This window comes from Hibiscus syriacus, unplaced genomic scaffold, assembly GCF_006381635.1.
Source record: "Hibiscus syriacus cultivar Baekdansim isolate YM2019G1 unplaced genomic scaffold, ASM638163v2 tig00110387_pilon, whole genome shotgun sequence".
NCBI lineage: Eukaryota > Viridiplantae > Streptophyta > Magnoliopsida > Malvales > Malvaceae > Hibiscus > Hibiscus syriacus.
The window spans coordinates 7,862,349-7,884,161 of NW_024062717.1; the positions used below are offsets into that span (position 1 = coordinate 7,862,349).

At 33.2% G+C, this 21,813-nt stretch overlaps 2 protein-coding genes across 2 annotated transcripts; one reads left to right on the forward strand and one right to left on the reverse strand.

The window, feature by feature from the left end:
- The first annotated feature begins 6,167 nt into the window (after positions 1–6,167).
- LOC120122795 (B3 domain-containing transcription factor FUS3-like) lies at positions 6,168–8,054 on the forward strand. The gene is made up of 6 exons (XM_039141879.1): positions 6,168–6,419; positions 7,040–7,129; positions 7,210–7,310; positions 7,480–7,526; positions 7,609–7,685; positions 7,764–8,054. The coding sequence occupies exons 1-6, from the start codon at positions 6,168–6,170 to the stop codon at positions 8,052–8,054; spliced, it is 858 nt and encodes a 285-aa protein (XP_038997810.1).
- A 3,114-nt stretch (positions 8,055–11,168) lies between these two features.
- On the reverse strand, positions 11,169–14,287 carry LOC120122585 (mitochondrial phosphate carrier protein 3, mitochondrial-like). The gene is made up of 6 exons (XM_039141713.1): positions 13,853–14,287; positions 12,264–12,625; positions 12,118–12,161; positions 11,713–11,927; positions 11,496–11,620; positions 11,169–11,404 (listed from the first exon to the last, which is right to left on the reverse strand). The coding sequence occupies exons 1-6, from the start codon at positions 14,180–14,182 to the stop codon at positions 11,350–11,352; spliced, it is 1,131 nt and encodes a 376-aa protein (XP_038997644.1). The 5' UTR covers positions 14,183–14,287; the 3' UTR covers positions 11,169–11,349.
- Positions 14,288–21,813: the final 7,526 nt, after the last annotated feature.

Genomic DNA, 21,813 nt, shown 5'->3' on the forward strand with positions numbered 1-21,813 from the left:
GAGTTGATTACAATGCATTGATAACGCACACAGACTTTGAAAACACATATGTTTAATTTCAAAACCTCTAAAGAGAACAACATTTTCTTTTATCATTGAAGTTGATGGTTTTTAATAAAAATACTACGATATTATTACAAGGGGAGAAGAACGCAATTGAAAGTGAACGCCTAAGAAAATAAATAAATAAAATAAGGGGATAATGTTTTTAGGAAGTGGGTGATGGTGATGATCATTTCAGCATCTTCATGTGCAGGGGGGGACTCTCATCATTTGCAAGAATTGCAGACCACGTGAAGTACACAAGGATATAAAAAACCTCCCAAAATAAAGATTTATCCAACCAATTTTCAAAGTGCTGAAAACAATTCCCCAATTATTATCACCTAATAAGAGACTTGTTGATTGATTGTGAATGAAGTGTGAACTTTAGGGGCATGATTTAATGCTAGAGTTTGTATGCGGTTTTGGAAGGAAAGCTCAAAGGGGGCATGCGGCCATAATAACGCATGAAGATGGAGTCTCTGTGTGGTCCAAATTGTTTTTAAGGCAAAGTTATCATTGTTTACAAGAGGTGGCTGAGGGGATACTGTTCTAGATTGAAAGAGTTGAAACATGTTTCTGTAATTGTCTCTATGGACGGTCCAATGAAAATGAGGAACACGACAATAGTCCCACATTTCATTTTTGACGGAGGCGTTTTTCAAATGTGCAACGACAAGAGTCGTACGTAGTGGTCTCTGCCAATACGACTAGGCAACACACAAAAAAGAGACGAAATTGAAGAAGGATGAAGGACCACAATAATGGTCGGTTGATGTCAACCAATCTTCTTTTGTAAAAAGTAGTAAGAGAAGGCAAAAAGCAAGCTGCTAAACCTAAAATATGCCATTGCATATCCATTCTCAGCTCAGCTGCTCTGCAGTGGGCTATGAAAAGGTAGAATCTTTCTCCAACCCCAGGTGAGCTAGTCTTCTACCATACCTCGTTGTAAAAGATAATTCATTGCAAATAATGGAGTAAAAGAAGTATTCGCTTCCAATAAGATAAGGTAAGCTGCTGTTGATGCACTATTAATTATATCAAAGCATACATGACCAATGCATTGAAATGTCAAAATCCTACCACATGGGTGTGAACATGGCATAACCGTATGATAAATCAATCTGAAAACAGCATCGTACCTACCACATGCAACGTTCGACAAACAAAATACCAGTATTACAGGATATGCAACATCATGGTACCAAACGTGATGATAGAAGGGTGAGTTCTCTTGCCATAGGCTAATAATCAAACCTTGAGACATATGATAAGAACGGAAAGAGGGTTCCCTTAGCAGCCACCCAGTTAGTAAGCTAGCTGTGGAAGATAAAAAACATTGCAATGTTACATAGACCGTTTCTATGCGACAAAATTGATTCAACGGTCGAAAGGAAAACAACTCAACTAGTTCGATACTTGCATGAATTAAATTCACAATTCAATTCGTACAGAGTTATTATATGACTACAAATGATGCAGTTTCTGCACTACTATCTATTGATAATTAGTTTATATCACTAACAATGATCACAAATATCACAAATATGAAAACAGTTTGAAGGTCAGTATGTTATTGCAACCAAGGCCTGATATCTCGGATTCTCGGTCCCTGATATGGATACAACTCTAGTTTAAACTGAACCAACTTAGCCTGAAGACGTCAGAGTCTAGCAGCTAAAGTCTTAAAAACAAAGTTTGAACTCAACAAAACAAAGAAGAAGAAGAAGAAGCTTTACAGGCTTTGTTTACATGATTATTCCTAGCAAGCATTATGTTTTTGCTTTGCAGGCTTTCCTTTCATTAATTAGAAACTTTAAAATTCAAATGATTAAATACTCACGGATCCTTAGCTACATAATCAGCAGAGCATGCAAAACATAATTTTTAGAATATTCAAAAAGCACTTGCACTTTTTCAATGGGATTTATCATTAAACCCAGATGCATTCTGGCTAGCCGCACAAGAGCTCATGTGAATTTCTGCCTAAATCATTTTTAGATGGGAGCAATACCAAGCAATATTTTCAAAATTAAGAAAGACTATGAGAAGGGCAGGCATAATCAGAAGTAACATTCGTGATACACACTGTTAAACAAGATGACAAACATGTCGTCAATTGCAAAGCAGAAAAGCCATGTCATTGCTGATAGAGCATTTTAAAACATGAACTGATAACCACATTATTTCAACCACCATAAAATATAATTCACTAGTATTAGCACTTATTAAAAACAATATATGTGAACTACTTGAGCTGTTGAGCAATACACGCTGATAGGTTTCAAGCTAAGATTTACAAATATAAGTAATTCTCTCGACAATGAAAAATACAAATGTCACACCTGTTTTCAATCCTTAAATTGTTCAGTCTCTTCCAAACATTTTAAGGATGCTTTCTTAAGTTTAAATACATAAAGGGCTATGACTTCCCTCACATTTTTTCATCATGATGTTCCTTGCATAACTCGACCAAACAAAGTTGACATTTTGTTAATATTTCACAAAGGCTTAACAGCGAATACCCCATCTATTGAGACCATAATTTTGACTCGGTTTAGCATATTCCTCCCCTTGTTCAATCTCATCTCTAAGGCATTTCAAAAACAAAAGGAAACAAGCAAATGAACGAGGAAAAGAACAGCTCTGAAATTTTGAACGTAGAAATTCTGGGAAAATTGAAATTTTGAGTTACAACACAGTAGCATATTTAAACTCATAGAATTAACTAACACTAATAACTAAATTCCACTAACCTCCAAATTAAACCACAAAAAAATCGCTGAAAATACAATCTTCGACAAAATTAAAAGTCACTGTCATCGCCATCATCGGCTTCACCCTTGTTTCCGACTTCTTTGGAAATATGAAGCCCAGGACGCACCACCCGCCGCCGCGTCCTCGAAGGTAATATATTCTCCAGGTCAACCTCCGCCAACGGATCATCAGATAAATCCCCCTCTGATTCATTCCCGCCATCACTCGAATCATCATCATCTTCATCGTCACTATCATTTTCCTCCTCAATCAAAACCCCTTTCCCTTTCCGGTCCACTGGAGTACTTCCATTCTCCTCCTCCTCGTTGTCATCGTCTTCACAGTCATCGTCCTCTTCCTCTTCGCCTTCTTCGGAGTCGACTGCAGGATCTTCTTTCTCGGGTCTGGGTTCAGAAACAGAAGAATCGTTGTTTACAGAAGGGTGGAAAGCGTGATATTCTTCACTTGGTTGGATGGTTTCATCTTGGGTTTGGAGTTTAGGGGATTTAAGGGGGGAGATTTTGTTGTGGGTCGTGATCTTGGGAGGTGTGGTCGGCTTTCCGTTTGGCGGGCAATGCAGGTTCGGGAGGACTCTTGGTTTTGGCCATTGGTTTCGAAGCTGGGATTCTTTTTCAGGGGTAGGGTTTACGGGAAGAGCATCCCTCTTTTGAGGGTGTTGCAATTGCGAAGCTCGTAATTTTAGGGCTTTTAATTCTCCCGGTGCACTTTATTTTATTTTAGGATTATTTGCGAGTTTAGTAGTTAAACTATCAATTTTGATCTATTTTAGTATCTAATTTTTTTAAATCATACCTAACGTATATTTTTTTGTTTCATTTTAGTGCCCCATTGTTAAAAACTTAACGAACGACCTAACGTGACATAGCTCCAGTGGACCATAAGAGAATGATGAGTCGACCAACATAGTCCAGTTATCGGACGGTGGACCATTGAGATCAAAGGATGAAGAAATTGAAGAGTCCATTTCAAAGATGTGGGCTAGAAAGTTTGGGCTTCATCAGCCGACGGATTCAACAGTCGACGACTGTAGACACGACAAGACGAATATTAAATGAAACAAAAACTAAACGTTATGTATGATTTTGAAAAAAAAAATTAGATACTAAAACGGATCAAAACTATAATTTAAGTACTAAATGCATAGTTTATCCTTTATTTTATATTTTTTGGGTAAACTACCCTAAATATCACTTAATTTTGTTTGTTGACTCGTTTATATAATTGAATTTTTTTAACAATTACAGTACTAAACTTTGATTTTCGCTTCAATTACATCATTTAACCATTAAGTCAGTAATAAGAAGATTATATTTTTTGTCATACTAAAATTATGACGTTTTGATATGATTGTATTGATGTCCAAAAGACCCAAAATGATGTCATTTCACCCAGAAACAATATGTTAAAATGTTATGTTTATGAGAGATTTGAATTCCACACCTTTGGAAGTAAAGATTGGAGCTTAATTATTCGATCAACTTGAATTTTTTTTAAGGTTTTTAAAATTTATAAAAAATAAAAATTTCAACCGAGATTAATTTTAAAATTCTAAATGATCTAGGGATTAAGGTTCAAAACTTAATCCCTTAGAAGGGGTTAGATGCCTACCACTGCCCACTGGCTCAATAGTTAGACGTATTAATTATGCTAACTAAAACATGTATTTAAGTTATACTATACTACCACCATAAAATAAAATCATTCTTGTTGAATTTGGGACTCATCTCACAAAATTATCCAAATGTTCAGCCATTGAACTAAGCTACGAACTTACTTATACAGGGCTTAAATGCACCATTGTCTTATAAATTATACATTTTGTACCGAGTTGTCTCTTAAAGTATTTTTCGAAACATTTTACTTATGAAGTCCATATCGTTATTTCATTTGTCCCAAATTGTTACCATCTTAAAAAGTACAAGGTACATTACATATCTAGTCACTCAACTATTCATGTGGTTTGATTTTGGTCACACAACTATTTTTCCCAAAATCATCACTAAATTTAAATTTTTGTTCTATTTTGGTCATTCAATTTGATTCGATATTTTTTTAAATTTTCAGATATAAGAGTTAATTTATATTTTTATGAAGGTGTTCAAAATTTGTAACAATTAATAATTTATCATCTTATAAATTATGATATTTAAAAAATTAATAGTGATTTTAATATTTTCATTTTTAGTATCTTTATATTTATTTTTAAAAAATATTTTAATTGTTTGTATATTTTAAATTTAAATATTTTTTTAAATAAAATATTTAACGGCCGATACCAAAATGAAACCTAAACTAAATATTAGGTATGACTTAAAAAGAATAAAGTTTAAATACTAAAATGAAACAAAAGTAATAATTTAAATACTAAACGTGTAGTTTACCCTTGATTCAATTGGTTGTGGTTGGATGGGTTATGACCTAAAATAGCAGTAAAAAGAGAAAAAGCAGCACCAACCAAACCCATTGGAATATGGTAAAGCCGAAATAATTACATTGGTGGATAATAATGCCATTCCCACCATTTGCTTCTTCTTCATCTTTCTCATTTATTTATTCAAAGCATCATGCTTTTGCATGGCGGCAACGTGGCAATCCATGCCCAGCTGTTGCCTGTTGTTGACAACCAAAAACAAAAGAAACCCCAACTTTGATTGCTCAAACCATCAAAATCGCTGATTCGAAATGGCCAATATCTGTTGCATATGATACCATCACACTTAACAAGAAATCTCATATCTCCAATTCTCCATCCTCCACTGCCATTGAAATGGAGGAGAAAAACCTTCATTTAATTTGAAATTTGATATAAGCCCAAAAAGCCATTGATTTCTGTTACAAGTAAAACAGAAGAGATGCAGAAGTTTTGCAACACTTGGAAGGTGGTGACCTTCCACTCGTCAACGATTCCTTGGGGGTGCCCTAACCGTCCCATTTCTCAACATTAACTCAGCTTCAACCTCAACTATGGTTACTTTCCCTTTTGGGGGGCTCTTCTTCTTTTGTATCAGAGATTTACACCACCCAGGAATCCACATTGCACATTTGTCCTCAAAACCCTAAATCAGGGTTTGTTTTTAGCTCAAAGGGATTGTTATCAAACTCAAAGATCTAAAAGGAGAGGCATGAATGTGAGATGAACAGATGTCAATGTGCTCACAAAACCTTGCTAAAAATAGCACGAAATCATAAAGCAACCTTTCTCTTTTACCTAAAAACTCTTCCATTTCGTGATTGCCGAGCGTCCATCACCGGGTAGTTTCTCAGACAGAAACACTTCTTTCTCTCTCTCACGCAGAAATCTAAAGGCTTTTTTGTTGTTGTTGGTTTTTCAGCCAATTGAGTTAATGATGGCAGCAGCTACGACTCCTAGTGTTCATGAGAAAAACGAGGCCTTTGTCACAGGGGAAGGGGACAACGACCTTCGACAATCGGGTCGGTCCGGGTTTACCCGTGACCTTGTCGCTGCTGTACCGAGCTTTGGTGTTAACAGGAAGAAAAGGATGGCTAGACAGAGGAGATCATCTTCCACCATCAAACTTCTCTCTTTTACTAGCTCCTCCTCCACTAGTAGCTCATCGCACGTGCCTTCCCCCACACGTGTGAGTTCTCCCTTTCGTTGTATCTCTCGTTAAAGTTTCGATCTTTTTTTTCCTCTCTTATATAGCCTGGGTTACATCTCTTCTCTTATTTCTAAGAAATTTGGCTTACTTTGTACTTTTATCTTTATTTTATAGTTATATATATACATATGCGGATATTGAACATCATAAAATAATGTTCCATAGCCAAGCAGCTTCTTAATTAAATTGTATGGAATTATTTCTCTCAAAATATGATTATGATATTTTTTGCTGAATTCCCCCCCGTTGGAAAGTACTCTCTTAAATACCCATATAACATAAATATGTAACAAGTCAACGACGGATCTAAAAATATTTTTCATGTGGGTATATATATGTATTAATATCATAAAAAAGTTATATGACCCGAGCACAAATATGGATACTATTAATAAAATGAACAACTAAATAAATAAATTAATTTGTCGACCATGAAGAACACATACATCCGTCACCGACTAACAAGCATTTTCCTAAGTTTAGTTGACTAGGAACCTGTTGTATTTGATTCGCCCAAATTTGGACAGGCGATGCTTTCTAGACATGTTTTTGTTTGGTTTGGTTTGAGTATATAATGGAATGTTATTATGGTTGGTTAGGTTATTGATCCAAAGAGATTGAGATTCCTTTTCCAGAAGGAACTTAAGAACAGCGACGTAAGCTCCCTGAGAAGAATGATACTCCCCAAGGTTTCAATCATTACCTCTTACTCAGTTCAATTCATTTGATGCGATTTGGCTCTTTCCATATAATAATCTCATCGTTTCAGCGAGCAGCGGAGGCTCACTTACCCGCCCTCGACTCCAAAGAAGGGATTCGTATCACCATGGACGACCTTGATGGTCTGCATGTATGGAGCTTCAAGTATAGGCAAGTTCTCCTCTGCTCTTGTCTTGCAAGAAAACTTCTAATTCATAATTTAGGGATATAATGGAATTTAAGTTGCAAATATGTTCGTAAATATCCAGAAGAAGAACGATAACCATTTTATGTCCTTGAATAGCATGATAAACTATTTTGTTTCCTTCTTTGTTTGCAGGTTTTGGCCTAATAACAACAGTCGCATGTATGTGCTTGAAAACACTGGTAAACCCGTCACCGGCCCTCGTAATTCGTTTTCCTTTAATAGAACCGACTCGATTCATCGTAATTGCATTAAATTCCTCAGGAGAATTCGTTAGCACACACGGATTACAACTCGGGGATTTCATCATGTTGTATCAAGATAGTCAAAACCAAAACTATGTACGACCTACCAATTATCTGGTTTCTACAATTGCTCAAAACCTTCCATTAATCTCACTCGAAATAAACACGTTTCAGGTGATCCAGGCGAAGAAGGCATCGGACGAAGATGTATATAGTGAGATATCTAGGAATGGAGTGAATGACCTATTCCTCCTTGATTACGAGCTCGGAAAATCCAGCTGCTATTATTATCCTATGATGGAGGATAATGGGATGTCGTTCATCTACGACACCACCTTGACCTTCTCAAACGACTGCCCGCTTGATTTTCTCGGTGGACCGATGACCAACTATTCAGGTATGGGGTCTCTGGAAAGCTTTGGGTCCGTTGAAAACTTGTCACTTGATGAGTTTTATCAACTTTAATCACCACGGACACCGTTATAATATTTTGTTACATGAAATCTCAAAGGATGGGCCAAGTTTTTATCACTTATTTTGGTGTTTTGCAAGTCTTGTACTTTTTGCATCAAATCTCTGCAGCTATAGGCCTATAGCGATGATAGTGATGTGCAATGTGAAAGAAATAAAATAAAATAACATCAATGAAACTACTGTTGATATGCCTATCTTCTGTGTTATTTGAACTGAGAACATTAATGTTCTTAATTATATGCATCTTTTAACCAATCATATATTGACACTTGGCATAACCCCTTTCAGTACGATTCATCACTTTTATTAGATTATCTCCTCTTAATCATCGACAAGACCGGCATTTTATATAAGGGATGTATTTTAAAGATGAATAAACTTTAAAATTTTAAGAGATGAAAATATATTATCAATAGAAAATATAAAGAAAATATTTAAAATATATGATATTTTAAAATGTATAGGGGACCAACTGTCCCCGGAGTCCATCCCTTGTTCACGACTGTTGTTGCATTGTTTCACGTCTTTTTTATTTCGATTGTGTCATGTTTCTACGTTGATTGCTCCCTTTCTTCGTCTTCCTCTTACAAATATTATGTACTCTTCGACCCTAAATTCTCTTTCTTCTTCTTCACCGCTTCTGATGGTGACAATGGTGTTGATGTTGGGGAAATGGAGCAAGGTGGTATTACCTATCATTTCCCTCGGTTGCTAATATTATAAAACTATTGCAAAACGAAATCAATAACACAGCAGTTGCAAGACTAATATTAATAAATAATAAAATATTAACAATCAAATAATAATAATAATAAAATAATAAAATCAAATTATTGTGTCATATAAGTTATTTTTTTTTAAAAAAAATAATTTTGTCCGAATTAATAATTGTAAAAATTGGATGTTTCTTTCAAGGTTAATATAATTTTTTAATTTTTGTATATCTCAAATAAGAAAGTAGAGCTCGAATATTGTTATTCTTTTCTTGATTAAAAACTATAAAACCTCACCAAAGAAAAGAAGAGAAAAAACTCATCAAAAAGGAAATGTTGAAAACTACACTCGAGAAAGAGAAGATGAGATGTGAGATGTGTAGGAAAAATAGGAGAAGAAAGCCTTCTTTTATATCATAAATAAAGGGGGACAATATGTAAGGGCCGTCTACTCTCTAATGAGGAACGTGTTCGTCGACATTTATCCATGGATGCTAGCTGTCAGCTGTGTGGTGCTCCGGTCGAGAGTAGCTCTCATATTTTACGTGAATGTCCAATGGCTGTGGCAACTTGGAAGGAGGTAATCAAACCGAATTTATTTGCTGATTTTATGAGTGGGGATATAGTGTCCTGGATTGATCAGAATCTAAGACAGCCACATTATTTTCCAATAAATACTGAGGACTGGGATATCTTGTTGTGGTGTTATGGATGCGTCGGAATAAACTGATCTTTGATTTGGACTTTATTGCAAGCGAGAGTGTGTTGCAGCAAAGCGTTCGTCTTACAAGGGAAGCGGTTCGAGCTCTCGTCAAAAGGAATGCAGAGAGGATTGTAAGCGTCCCGCGAGTAGATAGAAACGTTCGCTGGACTGCTCCACCGGGGAGTTGGTTGAAGCTGATACTGATGGGGCGAGACCAAGTTCAACGGGATGGGCCGCTTGCGAAGGTACTATCCGAAATCACCACAGTAAGTGGATTACAGGATTTTCAAAGAGCATTGGGTTTTGTTCGGTATTTGATGCTGAGTTATGGGGCATTATATCGGCCTTCAAATGGCTTGGGCGAGGAATATTCGAAAGCTTATCGTTGAAACCGACAGCAAGGAAGCAATCTCTGTTCTCCATCGTGAGCCTGGCATAGGAATATGGCTGTGGTGGTTCCAAATATTCATGCTCTTGTTCAACGTGATTGGTGTCTTCGTTTTAACTATACTCCCAGGGAGCGTAACCGGGTGGCAGTTGGACTGGCGAGGGCTCCACATTCTGGTTTTCTTACCTTTGACAATCCTCCAATAGAAGTCAAGGACGAATGTGACGATGACAGAAGCAATGGCAGTACACTGCAAGCTGCTGCATTTTAGACTTTTTAGTTCTCAGTTTTTGCAGTTTTAGGATTTTCTCTTTTTATTAAAAAGGGGGGGGGGGGACGTCCAACATGGGTTGAACAGGAATCCAAAATTCCTCTCCCCTACACAAAACTTCTTTAATTCACATAAAATAAAAATTTAGATTAAAACTAAACTCGAAAACATATTTAATTCAATCAAATGAACCGATAAAAGAATAAAATTATTTAATTATTACTTTCTAAAAATAATGCGAACAAATTCTACGAAAATATGATCAAGAACATTTCGAAAATACATGTTAACATAAACATAAAGACAAATACAAATTAGATTAGACATACAAGAATGACCATACGTACATACGTAGATCTTACTACTTATTACTCAATGTGAGTAAAAACAAGTGTTTATATATAAACTCTATTATAATAAATTACCATCAATTCTCCACTAATGTAAAGAAATAAAAATCCAAAAAGAAATAAGAGAAAAGAATAATAATTAAATTAATAGTGCAAGTATTAGTATTTGCAAGATTTGCATTAATACATAATGAGATGAGTAATTATTTTCTTAACAAGTGAATATTAGACTTGTTAAAATATGAATAAACTCACAACACATGATCAATCATAAATATATTTAAATCTTACGATAATTCAACAATTAGACAAATGTATTTGTCTAGAACTCAGCTTACGTGCCAAACATCAATGCTGTACAAAATCATCTCGAACGGACATAAATTGCAAAATCAGTGGTACTTTTTTTTATCGCACGTTATTAATAAAGATACATATTTTTTGAAGATGACTTATTAGAAATGCAAAAACAATAAAAACAAATGCTTAAAAGAATGCCGAAAAATGATTATTCCAAATGAAACAATGCAACGAAGGTAAATCAGTATTATAGCCCCTATCGCAATCTGCTCAAATACTTTTGGTGAAAGATACAGGCGGTATCGATCTCCAAAGGGAATTATCTAACTACAAAAAATAGTCTCCGCATGTTTAGGGGATGAAACCAAAACCACCCTCTCACAAAAACCATCATTGGTCAAAACAAAATGTGTGATAAAAGTTCCGAATGCAAAAAGAATATTTTTCAACTGCTTCAGCCTCATTCAAGCAATTTCCGGCAGCCCTATGTTTTAATTTTATTTATCCCTATGAAAAAGGTTTGCATGCTATTAGTATATTTAATTGACATTCCAGTATTCTTTATGCCTTCGCAGGCTGCGTACTAGCAGCAGGGGCAACGCCACCAGTGGTTGGCCTGAAAGATTACAAGAAATCCCATTAGTATTCACCATAATCACCTAAAAACGAATCAACAATGCTTTATAGCCATGATAGTAATATCTTACAGTCCCACGAACACTTTGAAAGCATCATAGATACCCCACTGAGCTCCGGTTAGGGTTCCAATCATCACAATACGGAGGGGGAGCCCACGGGTAAATAGGCCCCACAAACCAAGCTTCTTCACAGCCTTCATAATCACAAGACAACAGGCAAAGTAAAAATGATTCATAACAGAAATTATAAAAGCTCCAATTATCATATGAGGCTTTTAGAACTTACATCACCAACAGTTGCCCCTTTGGCATTGTTGAGGAAAGAGACAAGGTTGTCAGCAGGATGAGAAACAATAGCACAGAAGACACCAGCAACGTAACCACCAGCAAAACTAACACCAAGCTGCAAAGATTTGCTGCATTGGTCCTTCGGTGTGGGAATACCATACTTATAGATCATCTCAACAATGGTTTCAAAAGAAGCAAACTTCATCATGGTATCTGAAAGAAAGGAGGAATGTCTAAATATCTTACAATTTGTTAAAAGGAAAGGAGGAATGTCTAATTAACAAATGCTAAAGCAACCACCAAAATGGAGTGTCAAAAAAGAAAAACGGTAAGGATAAAACAAAAATGAAGGGATGTACTAAAGCCAGGAATTATCCATGAAAAATGTACATGCCAAACTTACATGGAATCTGACGGCCCCAAAGAGGAACAATACCCTTGTACAATCTGCAAAGTAAATAGTTTCAAGCAAATAGTTTCAAAACTCAATCAAACAGACATTCCCTGGTATTACTTACACAGAAAATTGAACAATTATAAGAACCTTACCCAGCAGCACCTTCGGATTTGATGAACTTGGGAAACCCGTCTGACATACCCCTAGCAAAACCTGGCTGGGTTTGAACCCTGACCTTGACTGCCTCAAAGGGGCAGAGTGCAACATCAGCAATCACCTCAGCAGATGCAGAGCCAGCAAGATAGATGAGGGTTTTGTACTTAGCAAAATATTCAGGCCCAGCAAGGTCGGAATAGTACTTCTTGAAAAACTCATAGAATCCAAACTTGCAAGCACCCTGAGCACTATAACCAAGAAGAGTGGGAACCCAACCACGGAAGAAACCCCTAAATCCTTGCTCTTTCAGTAAGACTCCAAAACCAGATGAGATGCTCCTGTATTTTGCAGGGTCAATCTTGCAAAACAACAATCCAGATGACAATTCAGATCATCCACCATATTAAAATATCAGAAGGCTAACGGAAAAACAAATCCATGATGTATGTTCTACTGTACTATTATAAAATTATTGTATAATGAATCAAATACAAAGCAATACAATGAAAAATGATCACAGATTAACTGCAACAAATAAAACAAGTATTCATACCATGGTGATTGATACCATATGGATATTGGTTGATAGTTACTGTTACAACACTAAATCAGTACCAAATAAATTAAGTTTTGATCATATATGTTTTAAATTTTATGTTTGTATAAATGCATGCATGTTAATCATATATATTATTAAGAAATAAGAGTACAAATATATAAAATAATATTTTAAAAAATATTGAGACAGACTCCTTCAAGACTTTCCTTAACTACTATTACTCGATAAAGAATAAGAGTTTTGGTTTTGGCTCATCAAGATAGAGAGCCGAGAAAAAAGAGATTTTCATTGTTTGAGGATCACTCTAATAGTAGTTAATGAAAAATACACAACATGTACAAGAAGAAGTTGCTTTGCAAAAATAGCTATCTCAAATAGGATAGCTACACAAATAACTATCTCAAATAGTCATTATATGATTTCTTACAAGCTTATAAATCGGAGTATCAGAAGGAATTCGAAGAAATGCTTTAAGGCAGTGCTTAGGAACTTGGACTTTAGAAATCCAAAATTTGAAATCAAAGCTCCCAAATGAAGCACAAATAAATTGGTTTCCCTCGAGAATAAACTCGAGGTTCGGTACTAATTACCTTTATTCATATGAAAAAACTTCCCAACTTGGGTTCAGGACAACCTTCCACAATACAACTACTAGATGAAAAAGCGAGTGCAATGAAATATAAATACAGTTACAATTAAATCCTAGCAAATAACATTATGGACAGAATAACAGCAAACAGAAGTATCTATTACGAAATGAAGATCTAGATACTTGGACATAAAATTCAATCTGGAGTGCAATCAAAGTGATACTCCTATAAGGTTCCGCATATCTAGAAACCAGGCAGTAAAAACTAAGTCATCAAAATCGAACTGAAGCAGTAGAAGAAACCAGACAGATCTAAAAAGCAATAATCATTAATCAGAATTCTCAAGTGAATACCAAGCTTAGAACAGATCTAATTTTAAAAGCAAGAACAAAGTGCAAAAGAAGTGTAAAAAGGCGATCCAAATCAACATATATACCTGCATATTACACTTGACGAGGTCAAGAGGAGTAACCGTCATGTGAGTGAGACCACAGCTAAGGATACCGCCGAAAGTACAAGCAGCATAGAACTGAGGCGAGTACATCTCGATCCTCTTCCCAGGCTCATTCGGCGCGGGGATCATGAACGTCTTCGACTTGATCGACGGCGAGGATGATGCGGCTGGAGATTCGAGCGTAGTGAAGCGCGAACCGCCGAAGGCGGGGTTGTTGGCATTGAGGATCCGATCAAGGGCGGAAGAGGCGGGCGAAGAGTAAAGGAAGTTTGGGAGAAGGGATTGTTTGGAAGAGTCGGAGAGAGAAGCCATCGTTGTTAAGGAAAAAAAACGAAGAAAATTTGAGAAATGGAAGCAAGAGAAGTTGAAGCTTGTGGTTCCTCAGGGATTCGCCTCTCTTGCTGCCAAATGCTGTATTAGAATAATTGAGGGGGCTGGCATTTCCGGTTTTATTGGGAGAAAGCGAAGAGGAAACCCTTGCGTGATTTATACATAGGATACCGAATTGACCATGTAGTTTGATGTTAATTACGAAAATGTCACCTGATCAACCTTTTTAATACATTGTGTCTTCTCTTTCTGCCCGGAGAGGTTGGTTTGTGGCTGGTTTTTACTTTGTTGGGAAGCTTTTGCTTTTTTAATTGGTCCACGCTGACGCCACCTCGAACCATATCAAAAATTGACTGCTAACCACTAGTAGAGCTTTCACTTTCTCTTTTATCTTTTGTCTACAATTTGAATTGACCTAAAAATGAATACAATGATTAGGCAGGGTCCTAAAATACGACACAACTTAAATCAGATTTAAGATAAATTATATTTTTAGTCACTTGTTTATTCTTGTAATTTATTTTAATCACATAATTATATTTAAAATTTTATAAAATTATTGATATATTATTTTTTTTAAATTCTTTTAATGATAACATAATATTATCTTATGGTGACATTTAATATTATCGTTAATATTTTAATTATATATGACAAAATTAAAATTAAAACACAACATTAAATATATTTTTTAAAAAAATAATTGAATGATTAAAACAAAACTACAAAAATAAATGGACTATTAAATACATAGTTTTTTCCTAATAAATGATATGAGCATTAAATCAAATGTCCTGGAATACCCGAATATTACTATTATCTGTAGTACCCATAAATCACAAATCACAATGGCATATTCCCGTGGTAGTACCCATAACTAACAATGGCATATTCCCTCACATACTTTTTGGAACGCCACCAATTTGGCCGTTTAATTAAACCTCTTACAATTTGATCGACTAGATGTTTTCAACAGGATTAGTATGAATGTTCAAAAATACTCTATTTAAACTATTTAATCCGTTGATCAGCTCAATCGGTTAAAAATATCAAGTACTTATAATAAAATATTGATTTTTCAAATCGAATACTTGGCCTACTATTTTTCTATTTAATCCGTTGATCAGCTGAATCGGTTAAAAAATCAAGTACTTATAATAAAAATATTTGATTTTTCAAATCGAATACTTGGCCTATTATTTTTCTCGAGTTTCTAGTTAGGGTCTAGATGATAATTTATTTTAACCGGGTACTAGGCCGATGAGTACTCAATTTCTTATATATTTTTATTTTTATTTTTTATTTTATATTAGATTTTTTATTCCTGAATCCTAAATTATTTTACTCTAACATTCTAAATTCCTAATTTCTTAAACTATTCCTTTTAACTTCAAAATAATTTAAAATTTATTTATATTTCTTTAAATTTACATTTAATAAGTTTTATTTGTTAATTATATAATTTAAAATTTTAAACTTTATGAGTGCATAATGTATTATAGACCTTTAAATTTTAGTTTTTTCTCTATATAAAATTTTAAAATAATATAATTTAAAGAAAAAAATAAAAATATGAATTGGATACTCGTGATTCAAAAATGCAGGTACTCAAATTTTACTTATATCCAACTTACGAATATTCGGATTTCATGGGCCAAGGCATGAACCGACATTTTTATACACGAAAATTTCATATACCTAAATATGTGAGTACCCAATTTTAAACACCCCTAATTATTAGTATATTCCACAGGTTGTACTTCGAAAAAATAATTTAAGATTTTATACCATAATAATATTAATTATATTAATAACTACGACTACCTAATTCTTGTGATAGAAAAATAGATTTAATAATTGATCGATTATATACAATATAAAATGAATTAAAAAATTAATATAAACACGTGAGAAAAAACTAAACATATAAAAGGGTATAAACACAATACTATTATATGAACATGTCAAAGATTAATAGTAATTTTAATAGAGATTCAAAATCTTAACATTTGTTTTGGAAAAATGAATATACATTTTTATTCATCTTTTTAACACACTAAATTAAGTTTAATATATTTTTTAAATAATAAATATATAATTACTTAACTTAAAAGGCTACATTGCATGGGGTTGTCTCAGGAAAGGCGGGATAATATAGGGGTGTAAACGAGCCGAGCCGAGTCGAACTCGATTACTATTAAGCTCGACTCGAACTCGAAAACTATAAATCTAAGCTCGACTCGACTCGAAAACTCGCAAGCCTAAAATTTTCAAGCTCGACTCGAACTCCAAAAGACTCAAACTCAAAACAAAATTCAAGAGCTCGACTGAAGCTCGAAACTCGAACTCGATTGAAGCTCGATTAAAGCTTGATTTTGAGCTCAATTCAAGCTCGATTTTGAGCTCGATTCTGTGCTCGACGGTTTATTTTCCTTTATTGAAACTCATCCACTTTTATACACTCATTTTACCCCTTATTCCTCAAGAACCAACGATCTGGGATATCAAACCAACTCAAGTTCAACGCTAAGTCTGACAATCTCAACAATTTGCCTTATATGATCTAACATTGGTCTATAAAAACAGAAAAAGATCCTATTAGTTTCTGCAATAGCCTTCAAAGTTCAATGGCTTCCATCATTATACCAATATTCATCTTCTTTTTCTTCTCTTCAACTTTCTCTCTCAACGTTTCTTCAACAAATTCTCTGAACCAAAATCTCACTTCCATACCAAGCTTCTGCAAATCAACTCCATACCCAGGTTCTTGTTTCGATTCACTGAAGCTTTCCATTTCAGTAAACATCAGTCCCAACATGCTTTTCTACCTCCTTCAAACCCTCAACACTGCATTATCCGAGGCCGCGAAGCTAACAAGTTTATTCTCCAATGGCAGAAATGGAAACGTGATCGTCGAGAAACAAAGAGGAGCATTGCAAGATTGCATGGAACTCCATGAATCAACACTATCTTTGTTGAAAAAAATAGTGTCGAGAATCGAAGATGAACACAAGCAAACCTAGTCTATGTTGCTCTAGTGTCTGAAACATTTATTCGAGGATTTAACCTCTAAATACATGGAACACCCAAGTAAAATATATACCCATTCAACATTTATACTCCAGTCCAAGTAACGTAGACTACAGTAACAAAGGAACACAAGCAAGCCATTCAAGCCTCTAATAGTTTGCATTCATCTTAGAAGATAAATATCAAACTGAGCAGTGTAAAAAATTACAACAGAAAGAAGTGAAACTAGAAAGGAAATGAACTCAACTTGCTTTCCGTTCCCTGCAGGAAGTCCATAATCAGCAAGCAGGTACAAGAGGAAAATTTCGTTCCAGACATCAGGTAAGCCAGGAAGACACCAATGGCTACAATCAGGTACCAACAGATTGTCACTCCACCCACCCACATGTGCATCTCTCCAGAAGGCTGACATTGAAGTTACTTGCAGAATGGTTATGGGGACAATCATATTCTTTACCACATCAAATATAGTCTCTGAGAAAATGCTTTGATCCCTCCCTTCGATTTCTGACAATGGATTCTGGGTCACATTACAAAACCTGCGAGATTTTTCACTGATGCATAAACCAAAAAATAGTAATGATTTGTAAATTGACAAACATAGTTCATTTGGAAATTAACCAAATAAGCAAATATTATAATAGATAATATGTAGATAAATGGTATTAGATTATTGACCGCGCAAGGAACCCATGAAATAGACCCAACTCCAAAGCCTTTTTATCAGAAGATTGAAGAATGAAAAAAATATTTGGGAAACTGTGAAGCAGATATCAAGTTGTGAAGCAGTTCAAATTGTACATAGAAATCAATTCAGGATTGTTTGTTGAAAAAGAGAAAAAGCTGCAACATATGTGTGTGTATGCCACTGATTAACAGGATGGCAATCCAAAATAAGGACAAAAAACTTATTTAATTTAGCAACCATTGGATGTGTTTTCTGAAAGAGCATTATGGTGCATCAGAGCATTCCGCTCAGCCATAGGTGCAAGTGTCATAGAATTATTGGTTACCTCCAGTGTGATGGCTCAAATGTTCGGAAGAAGACAAGTGTTCTGTTGGCGTCAATCGTGTTCTCAACCCATGATGCCCAAGTACTTAATGTTGTTTTATAGGTAGCAGGAATTGACATTCCAAGCTTTACTGAGTTCCCAACCTGGAAGTAACAACTACTGCCAAAGAAGACATTTAGGAAATTTTTTTTGCATGTGTATGTAAAAGCATCTGGGAAATGTTTTTTCAGCTAGTCATGGTAAGTTCATTGGATACTAAATGGTAAAAATAAATAACACATTTAAAGTATATTTTTTAAAATATCAATAATTTTATAAAAAAAGGAAATGTTGTTCTCCATAAAGGTTTTGAGTTTAAATAAATGTATATGTAGGATGTGTGAGCATTGTTAATTGATTAAGAAAATTTTAAACATATATTACTTTATAACTGTCCCAAATTATACTTCCATTCTAAAACACTTTAATTGTTTATAATTATATATATCATAATTCTATCATGTATTTATCTCGACTATTCATATGATCCAAACTCGTCATTTTCTATTAAAAAATTGGTGATTGTATGATATTGATGTTAACCTGTTGACTAGAGTATTATAAAATATGGTCCCATCGTTTTAGTTGTATTTGTACATCAAATCTCCATTTACATTATGTCGTCGAGTCAGTTCTTGAAATATTATGTTGGTGAGTCAGTGCTTGAAAGCAATGACGGTGTCGATAGTCATCATTAAGATATGATAAAATCATGTCTCAATCACCAAGTTGTGTATATTTATTTTGCATGTTGATATGTTTATGTATAAGTATGCGAATGATTTATTTAGGAGTCACATAACATCATTTTGCATAATTTATATGTTACCTTCATGTGCATAACTTAACCCCTATCACATAATTGGATTTAATATTTAGGGTTTAGGGTTTTAGATTTATGGTTTAGGTTTTAGGGCTTAGGATTAATTATAAATGCATTAATTAATCGACTTGGTACCGATTTATGAGGTAAGTACAATATAGTATATTGATATTAAATGCATTACAATATGATTTAGTTGTATTATAGAATTTTAATATATTTTTAAAATTTTATAATTATCAATAATGTATTTTTAATAATGTAATTTTAAAAATCTAAAATTATAATATAACATTTTTTCGAGTTGCTCACGAGCTTTTCGATTCGAATATCGAGTAGCTCGTTTCGGCTCGTTAAGAACTTGAGTCGAGTCCATTCGATCCGAGTATTTATCGAGCCTTGATCGAGTCGATCTCAAGTAGCTCGCGATTTGTCTCGTCTCATTTACAGCCCTAGGCTAATATACGGCGTTACAGGATACATTAAAAGATATTTAATAAATTTGGTTTAGCGCTACCTATTATGTTGACAGACTAGTAATGTTTTAGGTAGAAAACATGAAAAACTATTAAAAAATTTGGTAACCGGTAAACTTTGGTTATCAGTAAGTATCGATACATATATATAAGTGTCTATACTTATTTTACTGTGGAAAACATTAATTTAAGGTTATCTTTTGAGTGGGTTTTAAGATATTAATTTAGTAATTATACGCGTCTAATGATTTATTTTTTATCTTACGGTATATATATTATTAATTAAAAATAATAAACATAGATATTACATATTTATTATTATCTTAGGTTAAAATTGTTAAATTTAAATTCTAAATAATATTTTATAAAATATCAAAACAATCAAATAATTTTGTGTAAATAAAATTATTAAATTAATATTGTAGGTAGAAAATATGAAACAATATTAAAAAATTTTGAAACATAAATTACATAACTTTAAAAAAAAGTATTAATCCTTTTTATTAAAAAGTATCTATACTTTCAACATATCAGGTAAATTTTACCGGTTTTGTCATAATGAATCTGGTTTTGTCATATTTATACATGTTATATTGTAAAATATCGATCATTTTTATAAAAGGATCGATACTTTCAACATATCAGGTAAATTTTACCTTTTTTGTCATAATGAAACTGATTTTGTCATATTTTTACCTGTTATATTGTAAAATATCTATCCTTTTTATAAAAGGATCGATAATTTCAACATATCAGGTAAATTTTACCATTTTTGTCATAATGAAACTGATTTTGTCATATTTTTTACCTGTTATATTGTAAAATATCGATACATTTTTATAAAGTATCGATATTTTATAGGCACTATTACTGCTTTTCTTTTAAATTTAAAAAGTTTCGATACTTATTTAAGTGGAATCGATACTTTCAACATATCCGGTAGGTAGTTTAATGTAATATGTAGGTATTTCATTGTGAAAAATATTAATTTAAGGTTATCTTTTGAGTGAGATTTAAGATATTAATTTAGTAATTATACACGTCTAATGATTTATTTTTTATGTTACGGTATATATTATTATTAAATTAAAAACAATAAACATAGATATTACATATTATTATTATCTTTGGTTAAAATTGTTAAATTTAAATTCTAAATAATATTTTATAAAATATCAAAACAATCAAATAATTTTTTGTGTAAATGAAATTATTAAATTAATATTGTAGGTGGAAAACAAAAACAATATTAAAAATTTTTGAAACATAAATTACATAACTTTAAAAAAAAGATCGATTCTTTTTATAAAAAGTATTTATACTTTCAACATATTAGGTAAATTTTACCGGTTTTGTCATAATGAAACTGGTTTTGTCATATTTTTACCTGTTATATTGTAAAGTATATATATTTTTTATAAAAGGATCGATACTTTCAACATATTAGGTAAATTTTACCATTTTTGTCATAATGAAACTGATTTTGTCATAGTTTTACCTGTTATATTGTAAAGTATCTATCCTTTTTATAAAAGGATCGATACTTTCAACATATCAGATAAATTTTACCGTTTTTGTCATAATGAAACTAATTTTTTCATATTTTTACCTGTTATATTGTAAAGTATATATCCTTTTTATAAAAGGATAGATACTTTCAACATATCAAGTAAATTTTACCGGTTTTGTCATTATGAAATTGGTTTTGTCATATTTTTACCTGTTACATTGTAAAATATCGATACATTTTTATAAAGTATCGATACTTTATAAGCACTATTACTGCTTTTCTTTTAAATTCCAAAAGTGTCGATACTTATTTAAAATGAAATCGATACTTTCAACATACCCGATAGGTAGTTTAATGTAATAGGTAGCGCCTATTTTTTTACCGTTTACATTATTAACAACCTTAAAAAACGATAGGTATTTTAATGTAATAAGTATTTTAAATTTTATTAACATTTATTCCTAAGGTAAGTTTATTATAACTGATAACAAATTAAGTAAGTAATTACCTATTTTGTTACATAAGCGCTACTTAATATGTTATTATACTTGATAATGTTTTCAGTAATTAACCGATTATGTTATTCTTGGTAACATTTTAGGTGTTTACCTAATACGTTGTAATAACAAATTAAGTAATTAACATATTTAATATATAAAAGCTACCTATTACGTTATATAAGTGCAACCTATTACATTATATAAGTGGTACCTAATATAATA